Source organism: Protopterus annectens, chromosome 2.part0, assembly GCF_019279795.1.
Source record: "Protopterus annectens isolate FY-2018-M chromosome 2.part0, PAN1.0, whole genome shotgun sequence".
Lineage (NCBI taxonomy): Eukaryota > Metazoa > Chordata > Ceratodontiformes > Protopteridae > Protopterus > Protopterus annectens.
Genome location: NC_056728.1, coordinates 1,559,068,169 through 1,559,080,723, shown reverse-complemented (window position 1 = coordinate 1,559,080,723; position 12,555 = coordinate 1,559,068,169). Strand labels below are relative to the sequence as shown.

At 38.2% G+C, this 12,555-nt stretch overlaps 1 protein-coding gene across 1 annotated transcript in view; it reads left to right on the top strand.

Annotated features, from left to right (window-relative positions):
* The window catches only part of LOC122792853 (exostosin-1-like), a 1,813,286-nt gene that overhangs the window by 753,347 nt on the left and 1,047,384 nt on the right, over window positions 1-12,555 (top strand). Inside the window, exon 6 of the mRNA XM_044060413.1 lies at window positions 8,250-8,368. Within this exon, the coding sequence (XP_043916348.1) occupies window positions 8,250-8,368 (119 nt within the window). The remainder of the gene's footprint in view (window positions 1-8,249; window positions 8,369-12,555) is intronic.

Genomic DNA, 12,555 nt, shown 5'->3' with positions numbered 1-12,555 from the left:
ACCAGGTTATACCTCATACCATGCTTTTCGTCCCCAAAACTTGGACCGAACCACAAAAGGAGGGGGAGTATCGATATTCATCAAAGATACCCACACCTCCAGGTTGGTGGCAAAGCCCGAATCATCAGAGACTATCCATGTGCAACTAACAGTGGGTAAAACTGCCTTCCAGTTTATAGCCTGCTACAGACCACCCTCCCAAACCCAAGAACCCCACTTGGCCTTCCTGAGAACACTGGAAAATATGAAGGTCTCTCCAAACACCATTATATTGGGCGACTTCAACTACCCAAACATAGACTGGGAGCATTACTCTAGCTCCAACACCCTAGCCCAAAGGTTCTTAGAATTTATAAACTCAAATGCTATGGAACAACTTGTTACCACTCCCACAAGAGGGGAAAACATACTGGACCTGATCATCACCAACATGGGGACTCTATGCTCCAGACCAGAAGTGTATCCCTCACTGGTAAGATCAGACCATAGACTAATCTCACTGGATATTCACATCCCGACCCCACCCCCTGCCCAGAAAACCACAGTGAAAAACTTCTCTAAAGCAAATTTCACACTCCTCAAAACCGAGGTGGAATCCTTCAAAGCCCCCGGGCCTGTGGAAAATACGGCCCAGACCGCAGAATCCTTTATAAACGCATTCTATGAACACCTTCAGGAATGCATGGATCATGCGATCCCAAATAAAACCAAGACCCAATCCTCCAAAGGCAGACGTCCTGTCTGGTGGACACCAGCCATAAACAAACTATACAATAGAAGGAGGAAGCTACTAAATGATAGAGCAAAATCCCAAAAAGGGAAGGCATCACTGATCAGTATTAGCAAAAAACTACGGGCACTCATAAAATTGTCTAAGGCCAGCTTCGAGAGAAAAATTGCACAGGACACTAAGGATAATCACAAGGCTTTCTTTAGTTATGTTAGGAACCTGGGTGTTTATTCCCAGATATGCTCAGAATTAGTCCAAAATGACAAAAAAATACACCAAGCCCACAGACATTGCCAACATCCTAGCTGACAGGTTCAGCGCAAACATCCCCTCCCCACCAAAAGGGCAAATATCTATCCCAGCAGAGTGCTGCCCCCCTGACATCTCAGATGCTCAGGTAAGAGCCGCCCTCTCCAAAGCAAAAAACACAGCATCAATGCAACCAGACGGTGTCCCGGGCTGCATCCTACATGAACTCCAAGAAGAGCTAAACCCAAACATAAAACTACTGTTCAATCTCAGCCTTACTACAAGATATGTGCCCAAAGAGTGGCGTACAGCAACAGTGGTCCCTCTCCATAAGGTGTTGCCTCAACGGATCCTGGAAACTATTGCCCCATAAGCCTGACTAGCTTGGTCTGCAAAGCTATGGAAGGGATCATCATGGACCTCATAAATAAAGATATTGGGGACCTACATACACTGGATCCTACCCAGTTCGGCTTTGTTAAGGGCAGATCCTGCCTCTTAAACCTGGTTGATTTCTTTGAAACAGTCACCAAGGCCATTGACGAGGGGAATGTGGTCCACACAGCCTACCTGGACCTCGCAAAAGCCTTCGATACAATACCCCACTCGGGCATTATAGATAAGCTCACCAGCTTAAATATAAACCCCTATGTCACTAGATGGATTGCAAACTGGCTCAAGGACAGAACCCACATGGTTAGAATTTCTGGAGCCATGTCAGACTCCAAACCAGTTACAAGTGGTGTCCCACAAGGCTCGGTCCTGGGACCTCTCTTGTTCGGTATATATTTCTCGGAGGTACAGGCCAACACGGAAGGACTGTGGCTGACCAAGTTTGCAGATGACTGCAAACTGGGCACCATAATCGACTCTCCAGCCGACACAAGCATCCTCCAAAAGGGCCTCATAGAAACAGACAACTGGTGCCAGAGACATGACCTCAAGCTAAATGCCAAAAAGTGTATAGTCATCCCCTTTGGCAAAAACAAAGTGCCCACAAATTACCACATAGGTGATAATCCATTAAGTACAGAAGAAGTAATTAGGGACCTGGGGACCCAAGTTGATAGCAATCTCTCATTTGATAACCACGTGGCCAAAGTGGTTAGAAAAACATTTTATATAGCCCACCTAATCATGAAGGGATTCACATCTAGATCAGGGGAGGTCATCGTGCCTCTTTACTCATCCCTCATCAGGCCCATAATTGAGTACAATGCCCCTTTTGGGATGTACCTTACCAGACACCTGCAGCAACTGGAAAGACCCCAAAAGTACCTCACCAAGATGACCAAAGGGCTCAAACAGATGCCATATGCTGCCCGGTTAAAGAAACTTCAGCTTTACTCAGTGGCATACCGCCTGTTCAGAGGTAATCTGTGCCTGACATATAAAGCCATGTCCAACCCAGAATTAATGGACATGCTGCACCTCAGAAAATCCAAATCCCATCGAGCTACGCACTCAAGAGAGTTGAACCTCAGCACTGAAATAAATAGGACATGCTGGAGGGACAGATTCATAACCCAGAGGCTCCCTTCACTCTGGAATAAAATCCCAGTCCAGGTTAGGCAGAGTCCCTCATTGACTCTCTTCAAGAGGAATCTTGATGAGTGGATGGGAGATCGTAGGTTTACCCCGGGTATCACTTCTGTGTCACTGTTAGACAGAGGCACAGTATACTAACCTCGAAAAAGGGCATAGCAAAATAAATTTAAAATGGGTGGTGAAAGCCAAACACATTCTGGCTAGGCTTATAAATGCCCTAGGGCAGATAGCCTAGTATGAACCTATGAACCTATAATAAAGAAGGGAAGAATGTAGTTAGCTACCAAGTCAAAATAAGAGATGCTGTCAATCACCTAAAATAGAAATATTCATTTGTAAGTTGTCTAAACAATGTAATAGCTTATGTAAAGGTATTTGAGGAGGGTATACAAGGACATTATGAATTTCAACTTTACAATATTATTTTTACACTTCTTTTCATTTCCTGTGCATGGAACAGTTAGCAGGAAGTCTCTGCCCTGTGGCAAATTATTCTTCAGCCTGCACACTACAAATTATGTAGTGGGATATACTTAAAAACTAGCAAAAGCAAGTACCATCTCCATAGTGTTAGAGGTTTAAGCTCTGAGTATGACTCAGACAACTCCTGTTCATTTAGCAGTATAGGTTCTGGAGGAGCTGGGCAAGGGAGGATGGGAGCAACTGTATAATGCTAGCTCACCCATTATGAGGACATCACGGGGACAGAGAGGCAGTTTGGCTCATTGCATTGGTAACACCTACAGGAAGCAGCACCTGCAGCAATGAGCCTTGTAAGGACATGCTGCTCATTTGTAAGGTTTAGCATGTGTAGCAAGAGGTTTGTACCTCTGGAATTGCACCAATATTGTATCCTGGGTCTACTTCACTAGACCAACATACCAGATGATCAACACTCGAACACCAAGCCCAAAAAACGAAACTGCAAAACACCGAAACCTCTCATAAGCGACTGTCATAATATCGACTTACAAAACACCAATACATACAGACTAGTAATCCACACCGACCACATTAAAATATTACTGCACGATGTTCCCAGTACCGTTAGTAAGCTCAAAAACATTCCCCGCAACCTATGCTAAATAATTTCCTCCTATGTAGTTAATAAAAACTTTAAATAAAACCCTTACTTAGTATACTGTAACAGATAACAAATTACCCATAAAGCAGCTACAAAATAAAAAAACATTCCTACACCACAACATCCTGCACCGCCATTACCCAACTAACTCAACTACCCCATGCATCCACAGAACTAGACAACACAAACACAAGCTGCCATGAACCTCTTCATTAGTTACATATTTCTTTAATGTAGAATTATTTAGATGACTTTTACTTCTTCAGAGATTGTGCATATTTACTGATAATGGTGGACTGTAGAATTGTGCATATTTACTGATAATGGTGGACTGTAGAAGTTTGAGTAGATTTTTATGATGGAAATGTTCTGAATTGGGCAGTTTTGTCATTATTGGTGCATGAGTTTTGTTTTATTGTTTAATAAATTTATAACACCCTCTAACAACTGTACTGTATTGTACAAGGAATATAATTTAGTACAATCAGGAATGTGTATCAAAGAGCACATGTATGTTTCATATGCAAGGGGCCTATGATTTGAAAACAGCCCAGAAATAATCTTTATCTGCCACTGGCAAAATGTATTTTCTTTGAATGTGGGTTTCAATGCTGTTTCAATGAATGTGAGTTTCAAGGGCAGAGAAGTTAAGTCTGTTTTCATTGTGAGATTGCATTGCTTTGTTTAGCAGATGTCTTAGTGTTTGTGCTGTAAAATGCAAAATAAAACTTTCAAATGAAGTCCAAATCATCATAGAAGTAAAGCAGTATGCACATTAGTGTTTATGGTAAATGGAGTGAAATAGCCAAGTAATGGATCATTGGAATGGCTGCAGGAGGGAGGCTCCATTCGACCATGTTGTGAGGGGGAAGGGCGGCAAACTCAGATGGCCCCAGCTGAACTATACATCCCAACTGTCCAGATTTCAAAGAATGAATAGATTTTTGCTTCTTATTTTTAGTTTGTTCCTCATAAAATTTGTGGTTTTCTGGCAAATCATTTAGGAATTAAGTCACTAAATAATGACACACTGAGTTTCAGACTTCATAACCTTCAGAAAAATGCATGCTAAAGTAAGACCTGTTATTCTATCAACTGTCTCAGTTTATACAAGAGCAATTTTTAGTACTGTTTATATGTTCTCCCAATATATTTGGCCTTGCCCAGATTTATTGTATTAACAGGTTGAGAGTTACATGCAAATAAAATGCTTTATAGAATTAGGCATAGCCAAACCTCTCAACTGTCCTCGGTTTTGGCTCAAAATGTTGCTCTTTCCCCTAATAATGCCTCTGCAAAATAGCAATTTTGGAAGAAAACATGGAGGGTTTACAATTAAGAAATAACTGTAATAATCAGATTTATAGATTACTTTTATTTCAGAAATGCATGTAGATTCTTTTATTTTGCCAGCTGCTCAAGTTAGCAGTACTAATATTAAAGTGTCCCTTCTTTGACAGGTTCCCAGCTGTATTGTGTGGCTATTTTATATTTTTGCATCACATTTTTGGTCCATTTTTCATAAAATTGTTTTTTTTTTTGGCAAATTAGTGACAAATAATTAAAGACTGAAGTTGGAAAATAATGGCAGACATTTGAGTTTCAGATTGTATACCCTTCAGAAAATTCATACTAATGCAAAACCTATTCTATTATCTTTCTAAGTTTATAAGAGCAATATTTAAAATATTTTTGGGCCTTTGTCCCACTTCTATGTATGGCTTTGTCCAGATTTCTTGCTCTGAGGTTGAGAAGTTTGACAAATGTGTCAGGGCCATCACAGTCAACCAGAGACATTTCAAATTGTGACATACTTGTTGCACCCCACTCCCCCATGTAGTGACTCTGGATATGTCCAAGCAAGGCAAGGAGTAGTTATGCAGTGTAAATGTGCAGAGTATCCCCCTATCCAAGGTAGACACAAGTACTACAGTGGCTTTTCATCTGTCCTTGATTTTGCAGAATGGTCTGGTTTGTCATATTTTTGTACTGTTGATTTATGCTTATTACTCAAAGTGCCTGTTGCTCTGTGTTTAAGTAGCAATGCTTTAATGACCATCAGGTAAGCTTGTCTGAGATTGTAAGATGCAAGTAAGCTTTAATAAGCATATTGTTAAAGAATTGCCAACACTGAAAGCCTTTCTGTTGTTGCCATGCAGAGAATACTTAACTAGATAATGTATAAGCCTTTGGTATTGAAATGCATATGACAGGACTTGTAATAAAGGACAGGATTACATTATTTTAAGAAGCTCATTACACTTGTTGGAGACTTCCAGTCATCTCTGCAGGCTTTACCCGTAAACTAAACAGAATGTCAATCATGTGTGGTTCATAACCTGTGCAGTAATCCTTTAAGCAATGTATCTTGAGCTTGTTTCTTGTTTGCTTTTCATTTTTTACTTTGATCATGTTTTCCCCATGAAACAAGTAGATAGTTGTCAGGCAGCAGGTCTTTTTTAGATAAGAACCATTTTTACAAGTGGAGGCATCACAGAGATTTCTACTTTCAGCATGTTACTTGGTACTTTAATAAAGCTGAATATAAATTATAATTAGAACTGCAGTGTAAGGAGAAGTGGTTTGAGTTGAGCACTGCTTGTTTTCTTATACTTGATTTTGACTGGCATTCCAGTAATGTATTTAAAAAGTAATTTATTTTTTCATGCCTCACAACCTTTTTGTTTCCATCTAGATATTAAGTAAGATGTCATGCAGCCAATGCATTGAAATATTTTTATTCTTCTACACTTCATTTTGTCTTGATTGGACTCTCATAATGACGGTTTGGCACCCAGGGTAGCTTATTTAATTAAAGTTAGTTTTTGTGGTTTTGAGCATAGCTCCTCCCCTTTCTAGTTGGTCACACCCCTTCCCATTGACTCCACCCATTCAGCTGTCTCCTGCAGCCCCCCTTTGATTTGAAGTCACCAGCCGCCACTAAACTACAGTGAGGAAATTGTGTATTTTCCAACCCTAACTGTATCACGATCTCACTGTGAGCAGACTACGCTAGTCTTTTACAAATATAGAAATTGCTATTTCAACTACAGGGAGGACCTGTGAGACTCCACTCTAACACTGCTGCCTGCATGAGGTAGTTGATGGTGAACTGGTATTTCACTTATGTGAAGTTTCGGTGTTGTGCACGTTCTTTCTTCTGGGCTTGGTGTTTCAAGTGTCAATCCTGTGGTATTTTGGTCTACTAAAGTAGACCCTGTAGCACACAACACACTGGCAAGGATGTAGTATGTAGCATCTGCAAGCTGACCCCACACCTATTACCCATCTCTTCCATGTGAGGAAAATTAATGGGCTGGTTATACACTCAGAACAGGGAACAAATGGGCCGCGGGGCTCTAACCACTGAGCCTGCCTCTTGTTCTTCAAGTAGAATGAATTTCCCAATGGGTGTAAAAACAGAAATCATAGGCTGAATCCTCGCAACAACTGAAAAAAAAATAATGCATTTCTCTGAAAAAAAATTCACAACAAGAAACCAAGGGAGTACTAATCATTGAAACAAAACTTCCAAAATTATGTTGATTTCTCATCCTTTAATACTTTTATGAATTCATCCATGTTAATAGCTACCTTTTGTGATAGTCATACTAAAGTTACAAAGAACACTTAAAATTATTTTTCCAAGTTTGTGTGTGTGTGTGTGTGTGTGTGTGTGTGTGTGTGTGTGTGTGTGTGTGTGTGTGTGTGTGTGTGTATGTGTGTGTGTGTTTAGGGGGTGGATTTTATTCATATCCAGAAATATCAGCGTATATGCCAGAAAAGATTTTGACTTTCAAGATTATTGATGTAATTAAGAATCTAGATGTAATTTTAGAAAATCAACATAATTAATGCCTGAGTGAGGAATCTGAGCAGTAGCATAATAAAAAGATGATTTGTGATTACAAAGAAAAATTAAAATTTCATAAGCAATGAAAACATAATCTTTGCCGTACATATATAGATATGTATGTGTGTGTGCATGTGTGTGTGTGTGTGTGTGTGTGTGTGTGTGTGTGTGTGTGTGTGTGTGTGTATATATATATATATATATATATATATTATACATACACACACACATATATATATGTGTGCGTGTGCATATACACACCCACACACACACACACATGCATACATTTTTGTTCCTTAGCCTCACATTTATTAGCAGCTATATCATAAACATTCATAATCTATCATAAATATTTGAAGGTTTTACAAAAAGGCCAGCTATTAGAAAACTTGAACAAAATCAGAAAAATATAATGCACATATAACTCTACCATTCTGTATTGTACAAGTTTAAAAAATTTTGATATCTTTCAGCAGATGAGACTTGGAAACTTTTGACATTAACAGGTGATAACCTCAGATGTAATTGTCAGAAAGCAGTTATTTTCCAACATCTAGTGATATAAGTAAGGTATTCTAAAAACAGATACAGTGAATATAAAATACTAAAAATAATCTCTATAAATCTTGTCTGATATTTGCTTGCCACAGAAACAAAGTCTTTATTTAGTATCACACTTTGAATATAAGCCTCATAACTGATGTGAAGGGTTAATTAATATGAACAATAATTATGTATTTATAGTAACTTGCATTGTAACAGTGTTTTCTTGATATTTGTTCCAGGCCGAAGTCCAGCAAAGAAATTCACAGCTGTTATTCAGGTGCTCTCCCCTCTAATCTCCCAGTCCCAGCCTGTCGTCAAATTGATACTAGCTGTTGCCAAATCAAAATATTGCAAGCAGGTATGTATACAGTGCATGTCCTAAGTTAAAACATTGCAAGTAGGTATGTGTACAGTGCATGTCCTAAGTTAAAACATTGCAAGCAGGTATGTATACAGTGCATGTCCTAAGTTAAAACATTGCAAGTAGGTATGTATTCAGTGCATGTCCTAAGTTAAAACATTGCAAGCAGGTATGTATACAGTGCATGTCCTAAGTTAAAACATTGCAAGTAGGTATGTATTCAGTGCATGTCCTAAGTTAAAACATTGCAAGCAGGTATGTATTCAGTGCATGTCCTAAGTTAAAACATTGCAAGCAGGTATGTATTCAGTGCATGTCCTAAGTTCTTTCTACATTATACTGTTACTTCTGACAAAGTCTAGTCTGCAGACTTCCTTTTTCTAGTTAAGAGACTTTACAGATCATAATATATAAAGAAGAAATGTGAACATTTTCCTTAACATTTAAAAAATAAACTAATGCACTTGTATGTAAATGGTCAAGACAGAGCAGTTCAGTTATGTGCACTTGAGGAAGTGTTTGCACTTGTCATGAGGACTATAGTAACATTTCTTGCTCTTTGAGGGATACAGAAGTAGAAGCTGGTGCTCAGTAAGGCTATACTCTGTGTGGATTGTTAAGTTTTATCATGTGCACAGCTGATTTCACCTGCAGTAAATTCACATTGCTTCAGTGCTGGCTATAAGTTTACATGAAATCAAACATTTGTAATTCCATTATTATAGTATGCTTAGTTATTGGGTAAGAACAAACAGAAAAGATTACACAGTACCATTTCTGGAAATTGATCTTACTTGCCCTGGATAATCCAATCATATTAAGTTCTGCACCACTGAGAAAAGATAAGCCTGGGCTGACATTAATATGATTTTTAGTCCCAGAGGACTGGATATAATATTGTCATTACTAAAATACTTTTTCATTATTACTACTACCAGTGGAATTTCCATGCATCTTTATCTTATGTGCTTTTAAGCACTATGAGTAGTGACATACGGAGAGTCAAACAACTTGTGTCGCGCCTGAATAATGCTGCTGGCAAACAATTCTGTAATGTCCCTAAACAATGTGCTCTACATGAGTCTTGTAAACTATTCCAAAGTCACCAAGCATTTTTCCCACAATCATCAGTGTGACTCATGGTAAAGAGGAAGCTGTGACAAGCAGAAGTCAATACCATATCATTCTCTGAGGCTTTACTTTTTTATGTTCTTATGCAGCACCCATAATTCTTAAAATAATGCTAAGTAAAAGGCAAGGTTAAGCACAAGCACATAGTACCAGCTTCATTTAATCATGTGTGTCAAAATCCTGTGGAACAGTACGCCAATATGCTGGTTTAGCATGAATATTAATACAAATAATTAAACTCAAGTTTGGCACCATTGCATTTTCAGTAATAGAAGCCAAAGGATTGCCATGCACTGTTTAACAGCTTGCTAATGATTACCTAAATCCAATCCAATTCCAGGCTTCCTGAGCAGAAGATTCCTGGACCATGTCAGACAAAGCATTCTTAAACAGTGACCACTTGCATAACTGTACACAAACACACAAAACTAATCCGCAGCAGCAGATATTTTAATACCATAAATGTATGACATCATAAACATAGATCAGGTAGATAGTGCAGAGGATTAAGGCTCTGAGCTACGGATAAGCTGTGTTCTCTTGTCCAAGGTTTGATTCCTTAAGCCTCTGTTTGGCTACTGTGTTAACCAGGCAGTGCTCCTGGGATGAGTTTGAAAAAAGATGTGGGTAGCTCAGCACTCTGTCCCTGTTAAGAAAATATACAATGGTTTACTTCTTACAGCATGTGTAGACTTTTTCTTTCCACAAGTATAGTCACATGACACATGGAATACATACAAGAAAAAAACTGGAAAATCCTTAATAAAATGGAAATGTACCAAAAGGCTGAACAGATGAAGAAACCCTATTTAGGTTTGGTATAGTTAATACGCTTCTACTGTAGATACCTGAAGATCAAAAGACATAATCATGAAAAGGTAACAGTGGAGTAAAAGTAAATTCTGTCATAAGCAAAACATGGTTTAGCATTGCTGTGTGAATCTGTGACCTTGAAGTAAAATAAATGAAGTGAGCACTACTACAGCAGTTATCCTAGAATAATGCAGTACATTACTTTATGTTGGGTGCAATGGGCTTTCACCTTAGAATGAGATAGCTAAAGTGAGGACTTTGTAAGAGCAGGTCATTAGCATTGTTTCTAAAGAACAAATGGAGCAAATAGTCTGTTTGTAATATGTAATGCTGGTATTATGTAATGCTGTATCTGCTTACCCTTGGAGCTTTTCTCCCCGGGCCTCTGCTGAAAATGGGCATGCATCCAGTCGGACTATCCTGGTCAACAAATGTAAAATAAAATAAAAAATAAAAATGTCTTTATGAACATTTTATATCAAACATGCAATAATGAAAGGCACTACTTAGTAAACCATTTATGCATGCTACGAGGTATCCAGTGAATCTCTGATGAAAAACAATCTGAATGAGTCCTATTGTACAATCAAGGGTAATGTGGTCATGTCTCACAGCTGCAAATATGTACATGTGACAGAGAGGAAATATATGCTATGTCCAAAATTACTGGATCTCGCAGAATTCCCTCTTCTTTGAAGTATAGTAATTTCAAAGATAGGAAATGTATCTATATTTATATATATATATATATATATATATATATATATATATATATATATATATGTGTATATCTGTATATATTTATATATATTACAGTGAATGAGAGGTGCATTCCCAAATCGAGGAAGTACAGGGGGCTCACCCCCCCCTGCAAGAACTGCTTTTAATATATAATAATGAGGTTCACACTTTGCTTTTATTTCACATGAATCGTATTTATTTTCTTGAAAGTTCTGGAATTCTACATATCAAGTCTTACTTTTCCAAAATGGCATCAGATTTAGTTTGCCTGTATTCTGGGAGAAGAATCCAAATATGGCATGGATAGACTACAAAAAAGCATTTGACAGTATCCCACATTCACGGATAACAGAGGCCTTAAAAATGTGTAAGATACATCCTCAATTACATTACAGCAACCATGAAACAGTGGCAAATCAGTTTGCAGTTGTCATGAAAAAAGACAAACTATGATTCCAAGGGGGATATTCCAGAGTGACTTTCTGTCACAGCTGTTCTTTTTTCCTGCCCTTAACCCATTAAGCTGTCTACTTAACAGATTAGGTTTTGCCTATAATTTGGCTCCTAGATAACATCAAAGTGTAAATATGTCTCATCTTCTTTTTGCAGATAATTTAAAACTGCATTGTTCATCAGATGAGGAACTGAAAGCACAACTGCAAGTGGTCAAAACTTTTTAAGATGACATAAGAATATTATTTGGTCTTACTAAATGTGCAAAAGCAACCTTTAAAGTAGGAAAGTTGCAGCACCAAGAAACATCAGTGTGGGAAACGAATGTGATATAAATGAACTTGAGTAGGTGGGAGTGTATAAATATTTGAGAGTTGATGAGGGATCAACAACAAAACATGAACAGATGCTAATAATCTTAGTAAGGAATATTTTAGAAGACTAAAATTAATACTGAAAACAGAGTTGACACCTAGGAACAAAGTCCAAGCTATAAACCAATTTGTTCTTCCTGTCCCAACTTACAGTTTTGGAGTGATTGACTGGCCCCAAAATGTGTTGGATAGATTAGACAGGAAAAGAAGAAGGATGCGTCATGCTCACCAAATGATGTATAAAAATCACTGTATACCCACACTATATATTCCGTGTTCTGAAGGAGGGATGGGCTTCCTCGAAATTAAATACATGTATAGATCTGCATTCCTGGGACTGCATACATATCTTCTGATCTCACAAGACCCAAGGTAGTGAAAGCTTTGAAACATGAGGAAAATAAGTCTAAGATGACTTCCCTGATTAGTTTAGCAGAAGCATATTGGCATCAAGTGGGAATGGAAATCAAACCAGTAGATAAAAATAAGGCAGCAACAGAATGTGCCAAAAAACAAAAGAAAGAATATAAAGTGAAGGATCAGATGAGAAGGCAAGAAATGTGGAAAATATATAAATATAGTTGCAGGTATAGAAGACTTGGAACAACCTCATGTTGATCATGATCGAATGCAGGAATGGTTAAGAAGAGGTGAATTTAAACCAAAAGACAA